Source organism: Cavia porcellus, unplaced genomic scaffold, assembly GCF_034190915.1.
Source record: "Cavia porcellus strain 051 isolate PalLab524CR breed Dunkin Hartley unplaced genomic scaffold, mCavPor4.1 scaffold_5, whole genome shotgun sequence".
NCBI classification, from domain to species: Eukaryota; Metazoa; Chordata; class Mammalia; order Rodentia; family Caviidae; genus Cavia; species Cavia porcellus.
In genome coordinates this window covers 59,284,947-59,305,417 of record NW_026947488.1, presented here as the reverse complement: position 1 = coordinate 59,305,417, position 20,471 = coordinate 59,284,947, and the positions used below count along the sequence as shown (strand labels likewise).

Below are 20,471 nucleotides of genomic sequence, written 5' to 3'. Positions count from 1 at the left end.
GAGAAAGGAGGAACCTATACAACGAAAGCACAGCAAGAGACATTACTTCGAAGAGCATAGAGAGAAATATCTAGAAGTGTTCAAACCCACTGAACTTACTAATTACACTAATGGCAATTAGTCCTACTGCAAAAGGCTTTTTACAAAAAAATTGTCCATCAAATCACTTTGTCAAAGATGAAGGCTACAGATATTCCTGACATTCAACGCCAGCAGAGAGTTTTAATATCGCCTAGGTGCCCACAGAACTATTAAACAGATGCTGAAGAGAATAGAATAATGCAGATTGTAAAATGCAGGGTACTGAAGGTACCCTGAAGTCTTAACTAAAATTATGCTTATAGAAAAGAATTAGAAAAAGTAGATAATTCAGCAAAATTTAAATCATGATGTGGAATGATAGGTAAATTCAATATACATTCATTTAACTTTCCCAGTAGAAATAAAACACAGTAAATTACTTTTGAAAGAGTATCATATAGACTATCAAGCAGTTTAAATACAAGTGTCATAGCAGAGAGGTTGTGGTTTCCTATTGGCTCAGCAACCTCAGGATGGCCAGCACCCCCAGGCCTTTAGAGATGCTCAGTCAAAGTCTGATGAGTGGTCACAGCAAGATTCAGATAGCGACAGAAACTACTCCCCAGGGGTTGCTGACTTGCACCCACTATGACGTGAACCCCAGTGGTGCAGCATAGATGGGGCTGCACTTGGGCTGGGCTGGGGCTCTAACTTCCCGGGAGGAGGCTGCAGAGGGAGTGGACATGGGAGGGGTTCAGGGCGAGGTCTAGGGGAGTCCTCCTTTTCCTGCCAAATCTGTGAGTGATCTCTACTGAGTAAGACCAGAAGCTAGATCAGCACAACCAGGCCTTGAGAAAGTCATCAGATGAGGCCATGGAAACACCAGCACATGGGCTGTGCCCTTGAGCATCCAGGGGTAAATGTACAGCAGTTGAGGCTCCAGGTAGGACAACACCCTGATGCTGTGCTGCTCCTCCCCTGCCACGCTGCAGTTTCGCAGGTGGGGAGCTAGAGGGTGAAACTGAGACTGCAGTGGGGTGGGGGACAGAAGGCATGTAAGAGGTACCGCCAGAAACCCACGCTGGACAGATAGAAAGCCCAGAGAGAAGAGCAGGATGGGAGTTCTTGAAAGAGACCTGTGGAGCCTGCAGTGCCCCTGGCCTCTGGGGCTCCCTGGAAGACTTCACCAAGCCAGGGAGGGTACCAGCAGCACAGATTGCATCCCTCAGGAAGACCTGAGGGCACCAGAGTAGGAGACATACTTAGATGGGCTTCTCACCCATGAAGGGTCATCCTGCAGGTGGGCACTGGACTCGGTCTGCCCTGCAAGCTGTGGCTGGGTCCCTTTTCAGCAAGGGTCCTCAGAGTTTAGATTTTCTACCACAGCTGTCTGAGTTTGAATCTAGACTCTGCCACTCACCAGTTATGGGACCCAGTTATTATATCTGTGCCTCAGTTTCTCCAAATGTAAAATGACACTAATTGAAATAACTGCCCTTGTTGGGTTGTTTTGTAGATTGAATGAATTAATATACCAGTACCCAGCAAAGATTATTAGTAAGTACCATGTCAAAATAATAGTGCCATGTCAAATAAAAACACAGAAGTGTCCAAGGTGGCTGACAAGGAAAGTAAACTGCCCTATTGATGGCAGTCACAAAGAGATGGAGCTCTTGGCCCTAGTGGCCCTAGAGGACAGGCCATCATCAGGGAACTCTCTGGCCTCCACGTCTGTTGTTGGCTGGCCCTCAAGAGGCCAGGTGATAGAGTTAACGTATGCTAACATCTGGGTATCCAAATTGTCCAAGTGACCTTCACCAGCTGCTGTGGGAGTGGGCAGGGTAGCTTATAAACTGACTGTTCATGGCCAAGACATCAGTGACAGCAGATGAGGCTGAGATCCTGGGCCATCCCGGGGACTCTGGGAATGGGCTTTGACAGAGAGCTATGGGAGTCTGCCTCAAGCACAGGGATCTTTTTGAAATTCATTTCCACTTAATTCTATTGAAAAAAAAAAAACATTTTAAAAGCATCAAGACCGACATGGGGAAACAAAGAACAGAAACATCATCAAGGAGTACACAGCTGAGCTAGAGGAAAAAGCACCAAGTTTGCAAACAGCAACGCCACCAACCACTGCCGCAAAAGTCGCTGGCCCTGACCCTCTCTGGCTCTGGCCCTCTGCAGGTCCCAGGCACCTTGTGTGTGTCAATGATTTTGTACACACTTTATAACAACTGCACAAGTACCTTCACCTCAAAGGAACACTCAGGGTGGCAAAGGAGAAGCCAGCTGTCTAATGGGACACAGGTGGCATGAAGGGAAGGCAGCATTTTGTCAGACTGCCAGGTCTGTGCCCTTGGCCACCGTCCGTGTTATCTTAGTGTGATCTGTGATGATAAAGGTAGGAATATACTGTGTGCTTGCACTTTTCTCTTCCAGTTACTCCTCAGGTTACAGAATCTTCCCAGTTTCTACACCACTGATTGGTTTTGTTAAGGTCCTCAGTGCCAGTCTTTGCCATCCCAGCAGTCCCCCTCAGGTCTTATCTTCCCTTCTCTGCAACCTGGATAGGCATCTGTCCCTTCTCTTAGAAACACTACCTCTGTGTGCTAGGAACACTCCCCTCCCCTGGTTTACTCTCTCCTCTCTGGTTCCAACCCTTGGGCCACTCTTGATGTTGCTGGGGCCCATCCTGAACTACTCTCAAGACATTCTTGATGGCAGACTCAGTTCCCTCTCAAGGTTTAGCCATCACCTGCATGTGGAATCCCCAAGCCCAGGATCTAGCTGGTTTTGGACCTGTATGGTCATCTGGCTCCTGCACATCTTACCTGCCTGTGCTCCAGGCTATCTCAACTCAAAACAAGTCCTTGGGGACCCCCACCTGCCACAGATCCTTCTGGGTACCCTCTGTCAGGAGAAGGCACGCTTGTGGCACAGGTCAGATCCTAGGAGTTGTCACCAACATCTCCTTCACTTCCATGTGGATGCTTTCTCCATTCTCTGTTTCTTGAGCTTTTCTCTCCTTGCCAGCACCAACCCACTCACAGCTGCTGGTCCTCCTTCCACAGGCTTCCCCACACCTCTCTTACCTGGCTGTCAGAGAGGCCCCGGGGACAGCAAATCAGCCCATGTCAGCCGCTGTTCAGAAGTTCTGGGGCCTCCTTTCTGAGCACACTGCTCCATGTTCCAGCATCTTTCTTGAGCTTCACTGGCCGTCACCTCTCCCAAGCAGTCTCCCTGCTGCTCCAGTTGAGCTGGGGCCCTTCTTTTGTGCTCCGGTGGGGACTGAGCACACTAGCTCTCCAGACTCCTTGGGTGTTTTCTTACCTCCCCACCCTGAGACCAGTTTTGCTTGGTTTTTTCTTTTTCCAGTGTTAGGAAATATTTGCTAAAATCAAAGGATGGACAGTTTAGGAGACAAATTATGGGGGTGCTCTTTTAAGGAAATAGATTTCTTTAAATGTAGACACTGAAAGTTGAAGATACCATATCCTTTCTCGCCCTTCCTAATAGAAACTCGATTTTGTTCAAGCCTGTTGAATCTGAATATACCTAAAAGAGAGTCCATTTATGTGTCAGGGTGGGAGGGGTTGGTGATGACTCCCAGGATCTAGCTTGTGAACCCCTATATTTCTTTGTGAGATTTGCAGAGGGCAGCTATGTGACCTAACGGTGGCAAATAAGATTTAAGGAAAAGCATCTGTGTATGCAGGAATAATTTTATGTTTTTATGCAAGAACAGCCCCTTCCTGTTTCTAGTCTTCTTGGAGGTGGATTAGACATTTGGTGACAGAGTGCCAACCATGGGTATGAAAGCCAGATACTAAGGAATCCTGAAGGGGCCTTGGTCATGACCCAAGCACTGTCTACTAACAGACCTCTCATTGTGAATTACTTTGGTTGAACCTTCATTGAGTTTAGCTAAACTAAACTTGGTAGCATTTCTGAATAGACCTTCCTTTGGCAATGACACTGGCCCCGATGGCAGACAGAAGGCAACGTTAACAGAGCAGGCATCCTTGGGATTTTTCTTAGAGGGCCACTCTAAGATCAAGGGTTGTGGAAGAACTTGCAGCGGTAGTGCCCTAATGTGCCTGTGACCTTGGCGCCACATGTGCAACGTGGCTGCTAGACTAGATCGCTTTTCAGATGCTATGAGTCTGGGCTCTGGACTCAGGCTCAGAATGAGTTCAGGGCCCAGTAGCACCACGTACTTGCTATATGGCTTTCAGCCAATTTTTAATTGGCCTCTGTAGCATTCTTGCTGGTAAAGCACAGACTGTAACAGCACCAATCACTTAGGATGAATGTTGGAGTTACATGGGATGATGCTTGTGGGTGCGCAGTGGAGCTGACGCAGGCCATCAGGGTGCTGCAGTCAGTGACCAGACATGTCAAGTACTCTGTGGTGGTGGCTGTACTTGTCTTTCAAGTGGATGGGACAGTGAGCTGAAGTTGATACTTGCTCTGGGTCGAGAGTTCTACAAAGCCCTTCGGTACTCATCTCTCTCTGCAGAAGAGTGAAATGACCAGCGGCAGCTCCTTATCCCACAGCTTCTGAATGCTGCTGGACCCAAGCCCATGGTTGCAGGTGGACAGGAGAAGCCCCTGGACATAAGTAGGCCAGGTCAGGCCAAGAAAGGCATCAAGCCCTGGCTAGAAATAAGAAGCCTACGTGGTTTATCATCCCGTGGTCTTTGTCTAAATTGAAACTTCCTGGATATTGTGGGGCGTCTTTTTCTCTGCTGGCTCCGGTGGCCTTGGAGGGATCCGCTGTGCAGGGGATGACTGGAGTTAGGAAGCTGGAAGGACGCCTCCTCACTGGATCCCTCACAGCAGCTGCTTTTGGCAGAGCACCTCTTGCCTTCTCTGGGAAAACTGCACCTTCTTTCTCTTCTCAGAGCTTGCAGTCCTGGTTGGGGAAAAAAATATCTTAGGGAAAAACAAATTCACTGTTCTTTCCAGCTTGGGAAAGAGGTCAGCTTGGGAAAGAGGTGCATCCCATTTGTCCAGTGCCCCACCCTACTGTCCCCCACCGTACTCCAGGCCAGTCTCAGCCTCGCTGACACTTGACAGCCCATGCAGTTTACCTTGGCCCAGGTCCAGAGAGTTGGGCCCAGCCCGGGGCGGCCCCCACCTCTCCACCTTGTTACCCGCCCCCTCTCCAGCGCAAAGAGCAGTTTAAATATAAATCAGTCTTCAGCACAAACAGAGCCTCAGAGAGTCTCGGAGCCATCACCGGAACTGAGGGCCCAGGTTTGCCGCGGCGAGTGCAAACAAGCAGAGACCGGCTGTGTAAATCTCTCCGAGTGCGTCGGGCGGGGTGCCGGGGCTCACCTCCGCTGGAGAACCCTGAATCCCTGCCACCCGCTGGCTCCCGCTGTCCGCAGCGTCCCTCGGCGCTCGTCCAGCCCTTCCCAGCCCTCCGGTCCCGGGTCCCGTCTGGTCACCCGCCCGCGAGTCTCCCCGCGCTCACCTTCGCCTGCAGCCCACTGCCCCTTCCAGCCACCATCTCCCCTCCTGGGGTCCGCCTCCCTCACTCCACCCCACCCCACCCCACCCCTCCCAGCAGGCGGGACCTCTTCCTGGGCCGGTCCCGAACCGAGGTCGCGCCCGGGAGCGCGCAGTGTGTGCCGGCTCCGGCGGCGCGGACTCCGCAGGCGCCCCGGGACACCTGTCGGGGAGCGGAGGGGGCGGGGGCTCGCAGCGTCCCGACACCGAGGAAGCGAGGGAGGAGGGAGAACGCGTTTCATCATCGGCGGCGGCCACTTATAAAAACTTGTGGGCGCGCACGGTCTCGCTCAGTCTCCGCATCGCGTGCCTCCTAGAAGCCACCTCCCGGCCGCGCCGACCCGGGCGCCTCGGGCCTGCAGCCACCACCGGGGAGCGAGGGGACGTCGCCCCGCGCAGCGCCGCCCGCCGCCCGCCGCCCGCCACCATGGGGCTCCTGCCCAAGCTCAGCGCGCGCCAGAGCAGCAGCGCCTCTGCGGGCCGAGCCGGCCGCTGTTCCCGCGCGGTCTTCGGCAACATTAAGGTGAGCAGAGTGCGCGGTGCCATCGAGGCAGAGCGCACCCGAGGCGTCCGCGTGGCGGAAGCCCAGGAGGCACTGGGTGAGCTCGGCTTCCTCCTGCGCCTTGGGCGCCGGGGTCCGGGTCGATCCCCGGGGCCCGATGGGGCAAGCGGGTTGTGTGTGCACTTGCGTGTGTGCTTCCGCGCTCTCATGGGGTAAGGAACAGGACCACAAAAGTCCCTGTGCCGAGCAGAGGTGAGGCGGCAGCTGAGGAACTATCCTGGTCTTTGGTTGGAGGAATCCTTGGTCTGTCTGCTGCGGACTGTTACTCCGTTCGTGGGATGGGCTTGGAAGTGTCTAAATGGGCTGCTGGTGAGAACTGGCTGCGGGCACCGCGGGATGGTGCCTTGTGCTTCCTGCAGGAGGGGGTGGTAGAAATGAAGTCTGTCCTTCATGAGGCATTGATGTTGTTCTAGATCTGCTACCTGGTAAAATCGAGAATCCCCAGCAAAACAGACTTCCTCCTCAAAGGTGTCCCAGGCAGGCCTTCACTGACCAGCTCTCCTGGTCTGCAGGTGGCTCCAAGGAGTCAGCGACCCACATGGTTCACTCAGAATTGTCCAAGCAGGTGCCTCTGGCCTGGCAAGTTAAGGGGAGCCAGTAAGGAGAAAAACAGGTGTGGACAGCTATTAAAAAGAAAAAGAGCTTCTTCCCCTGAGGTTGAAAGGCTTTTCCTCTCTCACTTGTCCTGGAGGACCTACCTGGAATGGTTGAATCCATAATCAGTGCTCCAGAGGTCTTCAACCAGGCACCTCCTAAGAAGAAATGAGAGCCTACAGCTCCCGTGTATTAGGGTGCCTTGGGGTCAGGCTGTTGGTTAGGGTGCAGACCTCGATTCCCTGATTCCCAATTGTTACAATCAGGTGAAACTGAGTAAATCCTTCAGGAGTGCAGCTTGGGAGCCTAAAGCATCCTGGGGAGGAAGGGGTCTCCGTGGGCTGCTTGCCTGTGTCTCCTTGCAAGAGACCTGAGGTCTGAGTGGATCCCATCTAGGCTTAAATGTCCATTGCTATCAGAGGAACTGGGGCTACCCATTCCTGCTTCTGCTCTTTCCTTACACCGCGATAAAGAGAGGCTGGATTGATTTTTCACAGTGGAATACAAATAAGATAGAAACTCTGAGATCATTTGAAATAATACTCAGATCTCCTCACCTTTGGCCAGGCCTGGATGATGGAGCAGTGCATGTCATTTTGGTTCCAGTTAGAAGGGTGGAACATCACCAGTTTGGAGATGTTTCAGCCAAGCATTGTGGCAATTTTGACATTTTAAAACTAGGAAGTGAAAGGAAAGGGTGGGGGCAGAGGTTGGGTGGTCTGAAAGGAATGACAGGGTGGGGGGCAGGATCTCCTGCCCATTTCTCCAAGAATGGCAGGAGGAGCAGTTGTCCCAGAGCAGATTCCTAACACTGAGGATAAGGAGGGACCAAGAATGAGCCATTTAGACCTGCCTCGTGAGCCCCTGCGATAGATGAGTTTATGGCAGCAGTTTCTTTGAAGAGCTATAAAAATAAGATAACTTCCTACATGCCAATGGTTTGTGCCTGAGGCCTGGGCCCTGGCCAGTTGGCCTCCTCAGAAAGTTCAACACTCATATCAGTTAAAGAGCTTTTGTGGACACTCTAAAACCAGGTTCTCTTAATCATTACCTCTGTTGATCCACAACAGTTCCAAGAAGAGTCAACAGTTGAAGACCTCAGCTTGCTTCACTTATGATCCTAAAAGCTGGGCATGTTTGGCTATCTTCAGACAAATCTAGAATCTGGATTCCTGTTAACTAAACTCAGTCAAGACTTTCCCTCCTGGGTGCAGTAATGACTGTCTGGGAGAGTTCCTGCTCCCAGTGAGAGGCCGGGTGGTTCTGCACCTTCCGAGCCAGGTATGGGCCGCATGTGTCTTGTGACGACGTGGCTTGGAACAGGAGACACCCAGCCTGTGGATTTGCCATTTTTCTAGGTTCCTTATTTCTGGGACAGATTAACCAGTTGACTTTGTGGACATTCCATATGGTTTAGGGGAAGGAGATAAAGACCTCTGTTCCATCCCAGATACTTGCTCACTGGGTAACACAAGGAGACATCATTCACCTTTCCTAAGCCTCAGGTCTTGATCTGAAAAAGTGAGGAATGTGAACAATTCCTACTTGTACACCTCAGTAATGATTATGTGGGATGCAGTGTAAGCAAAGAGCTTGCTAAATGCACTTGAGCTGCTCACATTTGGTACCAATTCAAGGCCACTTCTTGCTTCCACGAATAGGACTGTATATTCCAATATCCTTTAGGAACTATTATTTCACTAATTATATGATGCATAGTTATTAGTTAAGAAAAACTATGGCTAATAATACTGATAATGCCAATAATAATAATAATAGTAATAATAATGAGTTATCTGAATGTACCAGAAGTTATGGAAATACAGTGTACATATTTTGTTCTCTTTGCAGCTCTGTCAGGTGGATATTAGTGTCTTTATTAATGACAAGGGGGCACAAAGCTTTGTAAGGCTGGTCCCTATATGTTTACCTACAGCCTAGCAAGGGTGACATATAAAGGGATCAGGCATGATCTGTGTGCCTGTCTGTGTGACCAGGCCCTCACATCAGCACCATGCTGCTCACCTCTGGTTTAGCAGGTGGCGATACCATGGATGTGCTTGTTTCTAATGGGCAGGACTACCTCCAGGCCCTGAGGACACCTATCTGAGTTGCAGCAGCTGCAGTTTGGATGCTTCCAATTGCTAATAGCCTTATGACCTTTCACTCCCTAGAACTCTTATCTAAAGAGTCTGTATATTCTTGGGGTGATTTTTTTTAATAATGGCAGGATTGAACCCAGGACTTCATACAGGCAAGGCAAGCTCTCTATTTGTGAGCTACACTTTCAACTTCTCAGGGTGAATTTTTTGGAGAGGCAATTTCCATGGCCTATGCTTGCAGAAATTTTAGGAAGTACAGGAGCTGCTCACACAATCACTGTCAAAGGGAGTAGCTCAGCACCCAGAACTCTAAATTGAAAACAGGCGCATTCAGCTTATGGGGATACTGGTAGGAGGGAGCCTCTGCAGCTAACTTATCCTGGCAGCCTTGATGAGGTCTGTTTTTCCCTAAAATGAAACTTTCTTTTGGACCAAACTGAGGTTATCTTATAGCAGCAGGAGTTTCAGGAAATTATACACGTAAAGCTCCAGTGTAGTGAAATCGTATATGTATTTTCACCAGTGGGGATGGAGAGTGGGCCAGAAACAGGGGAAAGAAAGAAAAAGCAAACCATACAGTTTGGCCTGAGTAGCCCTGGTGACCTCTGACCTCTGACCTGGGAAGACCAAAAAATGGAGGGTATGTTTTGTCCTGGCCTACGTCTATAACTTCTGAGGCTTTTGATCCCCAATCATGGGGAGGCATTTTGGGCTTAACTTCTTGATTTCCAGAATAAAATACTGTATATCAACCGCTTGATTAATGCTCACTAGAATCCTGGGCCAAAGAATTCCTTTCCTGACTCTATGAGTTAAGATGTGCCCACTTCCCCCCAGGGACGGTATTTCTCTAGCATTTGAGACTCCATGCTTTGCTTCTCAGGCTTCTGCCTCCTGAGAGTCCTGCCTTGCCCTGCTTGCTGGGAGGGGATAGGAAAAATGATGAGAATTTGTGGGGAGGGTGAGGCATTGTCTCATGTTGCTCGGCCTTTCTCCTCCTGGATAATACTCTCTTAGCTGTTACTTTCTGTCCTAGTAATACTGACGCAGGACAAAGGGAAGAACAAGTTTCACAATGTAGATAGCTCATCTCATCTCTTCCTCGTCGTTCTCCTTTGTTGGTGACAGTGCTACTTTTTTTCTACAGGAAACTCCAGAATGGGGTATTAGGATGGGAGCTCGCTTACTTCTTTTGCTCCGCTGTCCAGGAGTCATGGAGCACGCACAGGAAAATACTGGGTCTCCTGGCCCCAGCTCCTCCTCATCCATTCTTCCTTTGTGCTTGGCTTTATGCTATCTCAAGGTTTATACCCGCCCTGCCTCCCAGCCCTCATCTGAATACCTCTTCTGGTCTATAGAGGCACGGAGTGGCACAGGGCTTCGGTTACATCCCACAGCCTGAGAGCAAGGAAAGATGGAAATGGGCTGAGTGGAGTCTGTAATGAACCCTGTGCAGGTCTGGGTTCTCTGTTTGACCTTTGTTCTTAGGTTGCGAAGGTCACTGGTGTGCAATTGGCCACTCCACCCTCAGCTTCTGCTGAGGAATGGCCTGGAGAAAGAGCCGGGTGAGTTCATCCTTGTCTGTGTCCCCAGCATCCACACCGAGGCTAGTCGTGATCACACTGGGCAGCTCCCTCATGACGGATCCTGGGAGAAAGTCAGCTAGACGAGGCTTGACTTATTTTTTCATTAAAAAAGTTTTACTTTGAAACGGTTATAGATTCATAACAAAAAAAATTATTTAGAAGAAATGTAAACCTTATGTACTGCAAACATGTGCAAAAAAGGAAGGAGACCAAGGAATGGGTGGAAGGGTGGGAGGGGAGAGAAAGGGATGAAGAAAGGAAATAAGGTGTGTTACATACATGTTACCAACTTCCCACAAGGAATGCAAACACCACGTACTACCCACGTGTGCTAATAGATCATATTTAAAAACTGAAAAAAAGAAACACATTATTTAGAGGCCCTGTGTATACTTCACCCAGTTTCTCCCATATGGTTCCACATTGCTTAACTGCAGTAATTGTACTGCATAATCGAAAGCAGGAAATTGACATTGCTATCAAGTGTGTGTACATTTCTGTGCCACTTAATCATGGCATAGACTTATTTATACCACTCCACCACCTGAAGATACAGAAGCGCTCACCCCTGCCAAGATTTCCCCCGTGCTCACTGGATCTATACTACCATCCCTATCCTCTGGAAACCACTGGTTCCATCTCTGTCATTTTGTCACTTCAACAATATGCAGTATGGGATCCCCTTGACACTGGCTTTCTTGTTCAACCCAATGTCCTTGAGGTCTACCCAAGTTGCTGCCTGTATCAGGAGTTTGCTCTTGCACATTACAGAGTCGTACTCTGTGGTGTGGATAAGCCATTGTTTGTTGAAATGTTCACTTCTGGAAGGATGCTTGGGTTGTTTCTAGTTTGGAACTATTAAAAATAAGTCTGCTTTTTACAGTTATGAGCAAGATTTTGTTGTGTGTGTATGTGTTGGCTGGGCTGTATGATATGTTGTTTGTGTTTATGTTGTTTTTGTTTTGTTCGTTTGTTTGTTAGGAAACTGCCAAACTGTTTTCGAGCTCAGCCATGCTACTTGACATTTGCTCCAGTACTGTGTGAGATGGGAAGCTCAGCAAGCTTGTCAGCATTCGGTCTTTTTGCTGCTTTTTTTGGAGTTCTTCTAGCAGATATGTCATAATGCTTTCTCATACTCCTGTCTTACATTTCTCTAAAGGTTTGTGATATGGAACATCTTCTCATTTGTTTATTAGCCATGTGTATCTCTTCTTCCTTGAAATTTCCATAGATTTTGTCCCTTTTATAATCGGATTTTAATTATTTATTTATTTATTGGTACCAGGAATCGAACTCATGACCTCACACTTGCCAGGCAGGTGCTGTGCCGCTGAGCTAAATCCCTAGCCCTAGTAGGATGTTTTTTTACCTTTGAGTTTTGAAATTTCTTTACATATGTTAGATATAAGTGTTTTTGTTGGATACATGATTTGCAAATATTTTCTTCAGATTCTGGGCTTATTTTTAACCTCTGAAAGAATTTTACAGAGAAAAATTTTAATTAATGGATTCCATTTTACCAGTCTTTTAATTTCCCAGATCCTGTTTGTGGTATCCTAAGAACTCTTCACCAAACCTTAGTCCCTGAATGCTTTTCCCTACAACCTTCTAACAGTCTTCTTCTTTTCTTTTATTAATACATGTTTGCACTACATAATGTTTACATTCCTTGTGTGGAGTTGGCACATATACATAGGATATCTTCATTCCTTTTTCCATTCCTTTTCCCTCCCTTCTCTCTCTCCCTCTCCCTCCCTACCTCCTTCTTTTGATTTCTTTCCAATTTGAGAAACGTCTATCTTCCTGCTTCCTATTGTCTATCATTTATTTTGCTCAGGTCATGAAAAAAATGTTTTGATTCTACATTTAAATCTATGCTCTATTTGGAGTCAACTTTTGTATTGGTGTGAGTTTGAGGCCAAAGTTCTTTCTTTGCCCGTCATTGTCCAATTATTCCCACACCCTTTGCTGAAAAGATGAACCTTCCTGCATTGAGTCGCCTTTTGTACTTTTGTCAAAAGTCAGCTAGCTGTGCTCGTGCGAGGTCTGCTGTTGGTTTCCCATTCTTCTTTTACTGACCTGTGTGTAAAGCTCTCTGCTGGTACCATGGTGACTGTGGAATGAGTGCTGAATTCAAGAAGCTTGGTCTTATCCTGCAGTGCTGCATGTTTGTCTCACAAATAGGAAATTTTACAACTCACTCATTTGCCCTTCTCCTTTGCTTTTTGAGATTCAAGGACTGGTTTAAAGCTCACTTTAGGTAAAGGGAAGGAATCTTATATATGTATGTGCTCCAACTTTTTTCCTGGTCTTGGCTGTCTGCTATGCCTTTTTCTTTGAACTTTGATCTTTTTACATCTAGGATTCTAAATTTTTTTCTGATCTTTGCAACTGTCCAGCAAAAGAGACATCAGCATCTCTGTTTCATAGGAGGAAACTGAGGCTCATTCTCGTAACTGGCAAAGCATGAATTCCTGGTGAAGTTGTCTCCCTCCCCATCTCCCCTCTTGCCATGACCTCAGACTGCTTCTCAGTCCTGGGTTCTCTCGTCCATGACCATCTGTGCCAGAGCTCAGTAATCTCGGTGTTCCTTTCTGCTTCTTAGATTCTCATCTCCTGCTGTTGAGTTGCTGATTGAAATGAGACTCGGAGCAGAGCCAGTTGGGTCTCAGCTTTGCCGGGAGACCTGTTATGAAACCTCGTAGAAGCAGCTGAGTCGTCTTTGATCAATCCCCAGCTCACTAACTTTAGAGGATCTTGATTCCCTGGGTGTGTCTCACTGTTTGGGACGCATTAAATATGCTCGGGTGTGGGAAGTGAAACCAAGGCAGAAGTCAGGATCTACATCACGGTGCTAAAGGATGGGATGGTACTGTCCAGAAAACAGTCTCTTCCCAAGCCTGTCTTTCTATCTCTTTACCCTGCTAGATGGAAAGACTCTAAGAGGACAAAGAGGGAGGCTGGGGTGCAACCTGAAGCACAGCCAGGAGCAGCAACTTTGGGACTAGTAACCTTTGGGACACTCAGTCTGGTCACCACCAAACTGCACCTTTGGAAATGTGAAAAAAAACTACCCCCTCCTTAGAGATTCAGTGTGCATCTGGCACAACCTAGTTCTGATGCCAAGTTTCTTGTGGTTGACCCAAGCATCAACAGTACCCATTAATGTTCTGAAGACTTCCTTGCCCCTCAGCCCTGGGAGATGCTGCCCTGTTGTCTTTGATCAATCCCCAGTTCACTCAGTTAGAGGACCTTGATTTCCTGGGTGTGTGTCTCACTGTTTGGGATGGATTAAATTTGCTCAAGGGTGGGGGCCGTCTTGGGCCACAGGTTTGCAAGTGTTTTCAGAAGGGCTACACTGAGCCAGTGTTTGTCAGTGCCCTGCCATGAGGCCCAGAATGCCAGCAGGAAAGGTTCCCACATTGGAGTCGGACAAGGGGACAGGGGAGATATTTGGAGATGTTACCTGGCTGCCTCAAGTATTGCATCTCTCTGATTTATGTCTATATTTTGTCTGAAAACCAAATATTTTATATTTTTCCACAATCTTATTTCCAAAATAGGTTGCCTTTCCTCACAAACCCTGAGGTAACCTGGATGCTCCAGGAAGTTGTTCCCTGTCTAACTCATGTCTCCCAAACATGGATTCCCAGTGGAGCATAGCAAATTTAGGAGACAAGAGAAGCAGGTCCCAAGTGAGAACTAGTTTTTCTGGTTAGTTCACCCAGTCAGCTGGTCAGGCACAGAGGGAAGGGTACCTAGAATCTCAGTGGGACAGGTGTGTGGGGTGTGGATGTCAGGAGACTCTTGGGCTAAGTACTGTGGGACACCCCAGGAGAGGAGTCAGCTAGAGTACAAGGGGGCCTCTGAGGACCTGAAGGAAGGGGCATTTGTGGGGAGAATGGAGCTTCCTCTTTATCTTCCAGGATGAGTTAAACTGGTCCCAGGGTAGGCTTACCCCAGTCATTTTCTTAGACTGTAAGTCGCTGGCTTGACCCCTGCTTCTCAGTGGAGTCCAGGGGAGGCAGATGGTTGCTGCCTGGAGATATGGAAACCCAGGCTGCACTCACCCAGTGAGCTCACATTGTGTGACCACAGCTACTCTTTCACTAGATGTTGCTGTTTGTGCCTGGTGCCCAAGCTTTCAAAACATAATTGCTTATGTTTCCTGCCTCCTGGGCTGAATAGTTGTCTCTGTTTTCCAAGGATTAAAAAGGTTCCAAGGTTACAGGACTTTCAACTTTAAAACTAAAGTGCTCTGGGAAAATTAGAATGAGTTCATCACCTTATTGCCTCCTTTGCTGTGATATTTTATAAGAACAAACTTGCATCCTCTGATGGAGAGATGTGTCCAGGAATAGAACCAAATCCAAGCACAATGGGAGGAAGGAATGGGAGACTTCCACAGAGCACAGTGCAGGGAACCAGCAGGCCAGAGCTGGCCTCTTGCAGAGTGGTAAGGCCCAGCTATTCCTCTTGTTTGCATATGTAGAAGTCCTTCTCTTGATCATGGCTTTTGGGGCATTTTGAAACTTCTTATTGTATAGAATCTATACAAATGATGAAAACAAGGTAAAGAGGTGCTTCCTGGTTTCTGGATTACTGAATTTCAGAATTGATTGTGGCTAGAAAATTTGTCTTCCGAAAGATGTAAGCATCCTCTGATGTCCTCCTTATTTATCTGATGGGTTCTTCCTGCCCTTGTAAAATTTGCCAAGCCATCATGGCAATAGCCAGAAACAACAACTTACCTGACTTCCTTCTTCTCTCGCAGCCCAGCTGTAAATCTCCTGTCCTTGGTTCTGCACGCACCAAAAGGCCTCCAATCCAACACACACACAACCCACAACACCCTTATCCAGCCCCAAATCCCTTGTAGCTGTAACCTGATAAGATCCCGTTCTTCCCTTTGTTCCCTCAGAGCGTGCTTACGTCTCTTCGCCAGCTCTTCCATGCCCGAAATAAAGGCTTCTTTCTTCCCTGTCTCTCTATTGCATCAAAATCTTATCATTATCAAGCTCCCAGAGGTCACAAGGAAGACCCAGAAAATGGAACGATGTGTTTTTTCAAACCTTGTTATGCTTGGTTCTTACTCATGTAGGAGCTGCAGTGTTCTTGGCAGAACATGGACCAGGAACCAACAGGGAGAGCTTCCCATGATGAGAACCTTCACTCCAGCAGACCCTAAAAATCTGTGACACCCTTGTGAGCTGTAAGACCTGCTCACACCTCATCTCTCACCCTCTTCCTGTTCACCTTTGCCCCCTTCTATTCTCATACTCCAGCTCTCACTTCTTCCCAACTTTGAGAACTTTTGTGGAGTATCTATTTCAAGGCCAGAAGAGACCTGGACAGGTCATTGAGCCCATCCTCCAGTCTCTAGCTATACAGTAGCTCTCTGGAGAATATTCAGAAAGAGTTGACTGGGACCCTTCATTGACTATCATAATTGTCCTAGGACTCAGGAGGGACCCCTCCCAAGGTGTGCTTCTGTGAATGTGTCTTGTGGTCCTGTACAACTGCCCACATACTTCACCTTTCCCAAATTAGCAGGGCCAAGCGAGAGAAGGACCAGTCTTGTCTGTGGGTATGGACTTGGAGAGTGAGCCACAAGGTTTTCAGATTGCCTCTCCTCTCAGGAAGCAGTCTTCTCATCCAGCTGAAATCTTCCCTCCCTTGCTGGAGCCGCTTTCTTCAGTTCTCAGTGTCCAGGGAATTGATGGGCCCACTGAACCCATGTGAAAGTTTAATGTGAAAACATAAAATTTACAAGGGCTGGGGATGGATATTAATGATGACTCTTTCTTTTGCCTTTAAATCACAAATATTTAGAATTCCTAGTATCAGTATCAACATATTCCTAGAAGCAATTTTTTTCTGAGATATCCTCACATAGATGGAAATATTCTATTAGGACCATACATATGATAAAACACAGGTGGTGTATGGGTATCAGTGCCATTCATTTAAGGCTTTCTGCTTGCGAGTTCCTACTATATGTGAAGATATTAATCAAGAGATAGTGTGAGCACGGGCAGGTCCTTTAGAAACGCAATCTAGCTGAACCCTCCTCACCTGCTGCAAGGTACGTACTGTCTACATTTTATAGCCCAAGTAGTTGAGAGGTGGTCTTTGAGAACCCCCTCACATTCCAAGGTTAGAGCTGCAGTGGAGGCTCCCTGGGAGATGCGGTCTCAATTTTCCCTCACACAAGCCCAAATTTTGCTAAATCATCGCTTCTGCTTGGACACAGCAAAGTCACCCACTTCTCTTTACGGTGTGTTTCCCAAGCCAGCTTTGGCAATGGAAGTCTTCATTCCTCAGTTTCCTCTCTTGCTGCACATTCTCTTACCCAGAGTTATGAGCCCAGATCCACACCCCAGCTGTCATAGTACATGAGCGTTTAGACCTGGTGTGGACGGGGAAAAAACCATGTGGCTTAGAAACACTTGACTTTTCAGTGAAGATGGAAACTTAATCATCTTTATGACATTTTATCCTGCCACTAATCTGCTTGGAAACTTATGATGAGGAAAGGACTTATCTGTATAATAACTGATTGGAAAGTCAATAAGCCATAGAGATGTTCACCTATAAAATAGTTTTAAAGTTCTACTGAGAATAGCCCAAACTTTGGGGAAGAGTCCATTCCTTCATGTTAAGTAAAAGGAAGTAGGATGGATGATCGTATGTAGAGGTGATTCAAAATTTTTAAAGTCACACAAAGACGAAAACTGGAATGGGTCACACCTATGCAGCAGTAGTCTGACCCATGTGGGAAGCCTGTATGCCACTCTGTTTTTCACTTTGTGGATTTCTGTATTCTCCATTTTTCAACAATAAATATGGTCTGTATTTAGACTTAGAAAAAATTGTCAATTAAAAAGCACTAACGTCTGTGGTGACACCAGCCTCTTTTGCCTGGGATATGCACTGTAGGCAGTGCAATGTAGGCCCAAATCGCTGTTCTCCAGGTCTCTGAGAAGGGAGCAAAGACCCGGTGGGACAGCAGCCAGGAGGATGGGATGGTCTGGAAGCAGCATGTCCTGCAGCGCTGTCATTGTTCTCACCGCACATTCACATCCATTATTGTGTTTGAGCCTCACAGCTCCCAGGGGATGGAGGCAAAGTCAGACAACAATACTTGAAGTCTTGAAGAGAGGCAGGAATGTGGAACATTTTCTTTTCTGGGAAGACTGAGAGGCACTTCTGTCCAGGAAACCCTCTCTGCTCCTCTGGTGCCCACTCCCAGGGGCTGGCTCAGAGCTTAGGAATCTAGCCCTAAGGATTGGCCTAACTTCTTAGAGAAAGTAGTCTATCAGATCGGCTCCTTGCCCTATAGGAAGAGTGGGCCCTAAGGTGAGGTGGTGAGGATAGTTGCTGAAACAGGATTTGCTGAAGTCTGAATGAGAGTCTGGTTCTGTTCCTGGGGCTTTACACCTGGGAGGATGTGGAGACCATCCCTGGGTGTACTTTCTCCAAGTTATTTGGTGAGCCTTGGATAGACCACCCACCATGTGCAATATCAGCATTTTGCTGATATTCTAAACAGCAGTAATTTCTGACCCCTAAAGCCTAAAAAGGTGTTGGGATGTCTGCTTGAGACTTACTTAAGCATTCACTTATTGTTATTGATCATCTACTATCAACCATCAGAGATCCGATAAAGTGGCCTCTATCCTCAAAAGTGAGATAGATAGTGGATAGGTACCCAAATAAATGTAAAGTTATGAACATGTAATAAACGCAGAGAAGGAATTAAGTCTTATTAGGGAGAACACAGTAGAGAGAGGTCTGGGTTCTGCTTAATACATCTGGATCATAGGGTTGCAATTTATTTTTCTTTTGTACCAGGAATCAAACTCATGACCTCACACTTGCCAAGCAGGCACTTAGCATCGAACCAGATTTTCAGCCCTTAGACTTGCAATTTTAACAAGTCACCTCCATGGTTCTTATGTAGAACTTCTGAATGGAGAACACAACTATGAATCAGAAAAGATCCTTAGCTTCCAAAGGCTACTGTGACTGGATGGGAGAAGATGAACTACAAAGAGCTATAGTGAGTTATGGTTTCCATGAGTGTGACAGGTCTACCTTATAGGGATCCATCCTACTAAAAATTCCTAAAGCTGCTGCATAAAATAGAACAGCACTAAAAATGCTTTGCATTTAAATACATAGCTGAGTTTCCAAGAAAGCAAGCAAAATCTTAAGAGAAAGAAGTTCTTACGTGAAAAAATTAAAGCAATAGTAGAATGACAGCACCAGCTGATACCGCAGCAGGCATAAGGGGACACTGTACGGCGCAGTTAGATCAGTAAAGAAACCCCAGGATACTCCGAATGAGGATTGGGTTTTGGTAGTCACCCTGTGTAATGATCATCAGCTTTCTGTTGCTGGAAAAAATACTTGACACAGGCAATTTAAAGGAAGAACTGTTTAATTTGGCTGTGATTTCAGAGATCTATGGTCAGCTGGCTCCCAGACAGAAATATCATGGCAGAGGGCATGGCAGAGCAAAGCTCCTCAACTCACAGCAGCCAGGAAGCAAGCCAAAGGAAAAGCCAGAGAGGAAGGAACCAGATATAGTCCCCAAAGCATGCCTGCAGGACCCACCCAGGCACACCCATGAGTGTGCTTCAAGTTGATGATCAAGATTAACCTTCATACCCGGTATGAAAGATAATATGGGAAGTTAAAACCAAGACCCATTAATAAAGCTGTGTCCTCGGGGAAATGCCTCCCACCTCAGGAATAGCAGAGAGCTTTGTCTCTCTCGGACTCTGGGTGAGCAAATTCTTCCATATAGAGACAGAGAGAGAATTACGCTCTCTGTATGGTAGATACACCTTTTGTCATGTATAAAAATTTACTTGCCAGGACATGCCAGTCATCCCAGCTACTCGGGAGACTGAGGCAGAAGGATTAAAAGTTCAAGGCCATCCTTAGCAATTTTAAAATGTTAAAAAAGAAAAGAAAAGAGCTAGGGATAGAGTAAAGGATAATTTCCTGGGATAAATCCTCAAAACTGGAAAAAAATACCAACTAAAGATTAATCTAAGACCTTAACACAAGACCTAAAACTGTAACACTTGTAGAAGAAAACAGGAGGTAAAGTTTCAAAACATTAAATTTGACAGAGATTTCTTGGATAGGATACTAAAATCACAGACCCCAAGAGACAAAATAGGCATATTATAGAAAAATTAAACACTTTTGTGCAATAAATGACACAATTGGCAGAATGAAAAAAGAAATCCATAGAACGGCAGATAATATTTGCAAGTCATATATCTGTAGGGGCTAATATGTAAAGAGCCCCTACGATTCAACAACAAAAACCCAATTGGAAAATTGGCAAAGGATCTGTGTACTTATTAAACAATAAACAAGTATCCAGCATGCACACAAGATAATCAGCATAATTAATCATTAGTGACATGCAAAAGCAAAACCATGATGAGATCTCCCTTCCTACCTATTAGGATGTCTACTATAAAAAATAAGACCAAAAAATCAAGAATGAATGTTTTCAATGATGTGAAGAAATTGCACTGTGGGTAGAGAAGTATGAAATAGTGTACCTCTATGGAAACCTGTATGGAAGTCCCACAAAAAAAAAATCAGGATGACCACATGACCCAGCATTTCTACCTCTGGGTATATATACAAAAGAATCAAAACCAAGCTCTAAAAAGATCCTTACACGTTCATGTATAGAGTAGAAGCAACACAGTTGTCCACCAATGGATGAAGTAACAAAAACAAACTACTATACTTACAATGGATTTTGCCTTAAAGCTAACACATGCTGTAAGATCGATGCATGTTTAGCTAGAAAGAGGAAAGTGGTACACATTTGTGATCCCAGTGCTCTAAGAGTCTGAGACAAGAAAAGCATATCAAGCCCATCCTGAGCAACTCAGTGACTTGGTGAGGTTCCCATCTCTAAGGGAAAAGCACTGAAGGTGAGCTTGGTGTAAAGGCCGTGGGTTCAATTCCCAGGACTGCAATAAAATAAAATAAAATAACATAAAATAAAAGTATCTGGAAGACATTATGCTCAGTGAAATAAGTCAGCTGCAG

The 20,471-nt window shown here is 46.6% G+C and overlaps 1 protein-coding gene across 1 annotated transcript in view; it reads left to right on the top strand.

The window, feature by feature from the left end:
• The first annotated feature begins 5,817 nt into the window (after positions 1–5,817).
• Positions 5,818–20,471, top strand: part of Slco2a1 (solute carrier organic anion transporter family member 2A1) — an 86,134-nt gene continuing 71,480 nt past the window's right edge. Inside the window, exon 1 of the mRNA XM_013159630.3 lies at positions 5,818–6,061. Within this exon, the coding sequence (XP_013015084.2) occupies positions 5,966–6,061 (96 nt within the window). The 5' untranslated portion in view covers positions 5,818–5,965. The remainder of the gene's footprint in view (positions 6,062–20,471) is intronic.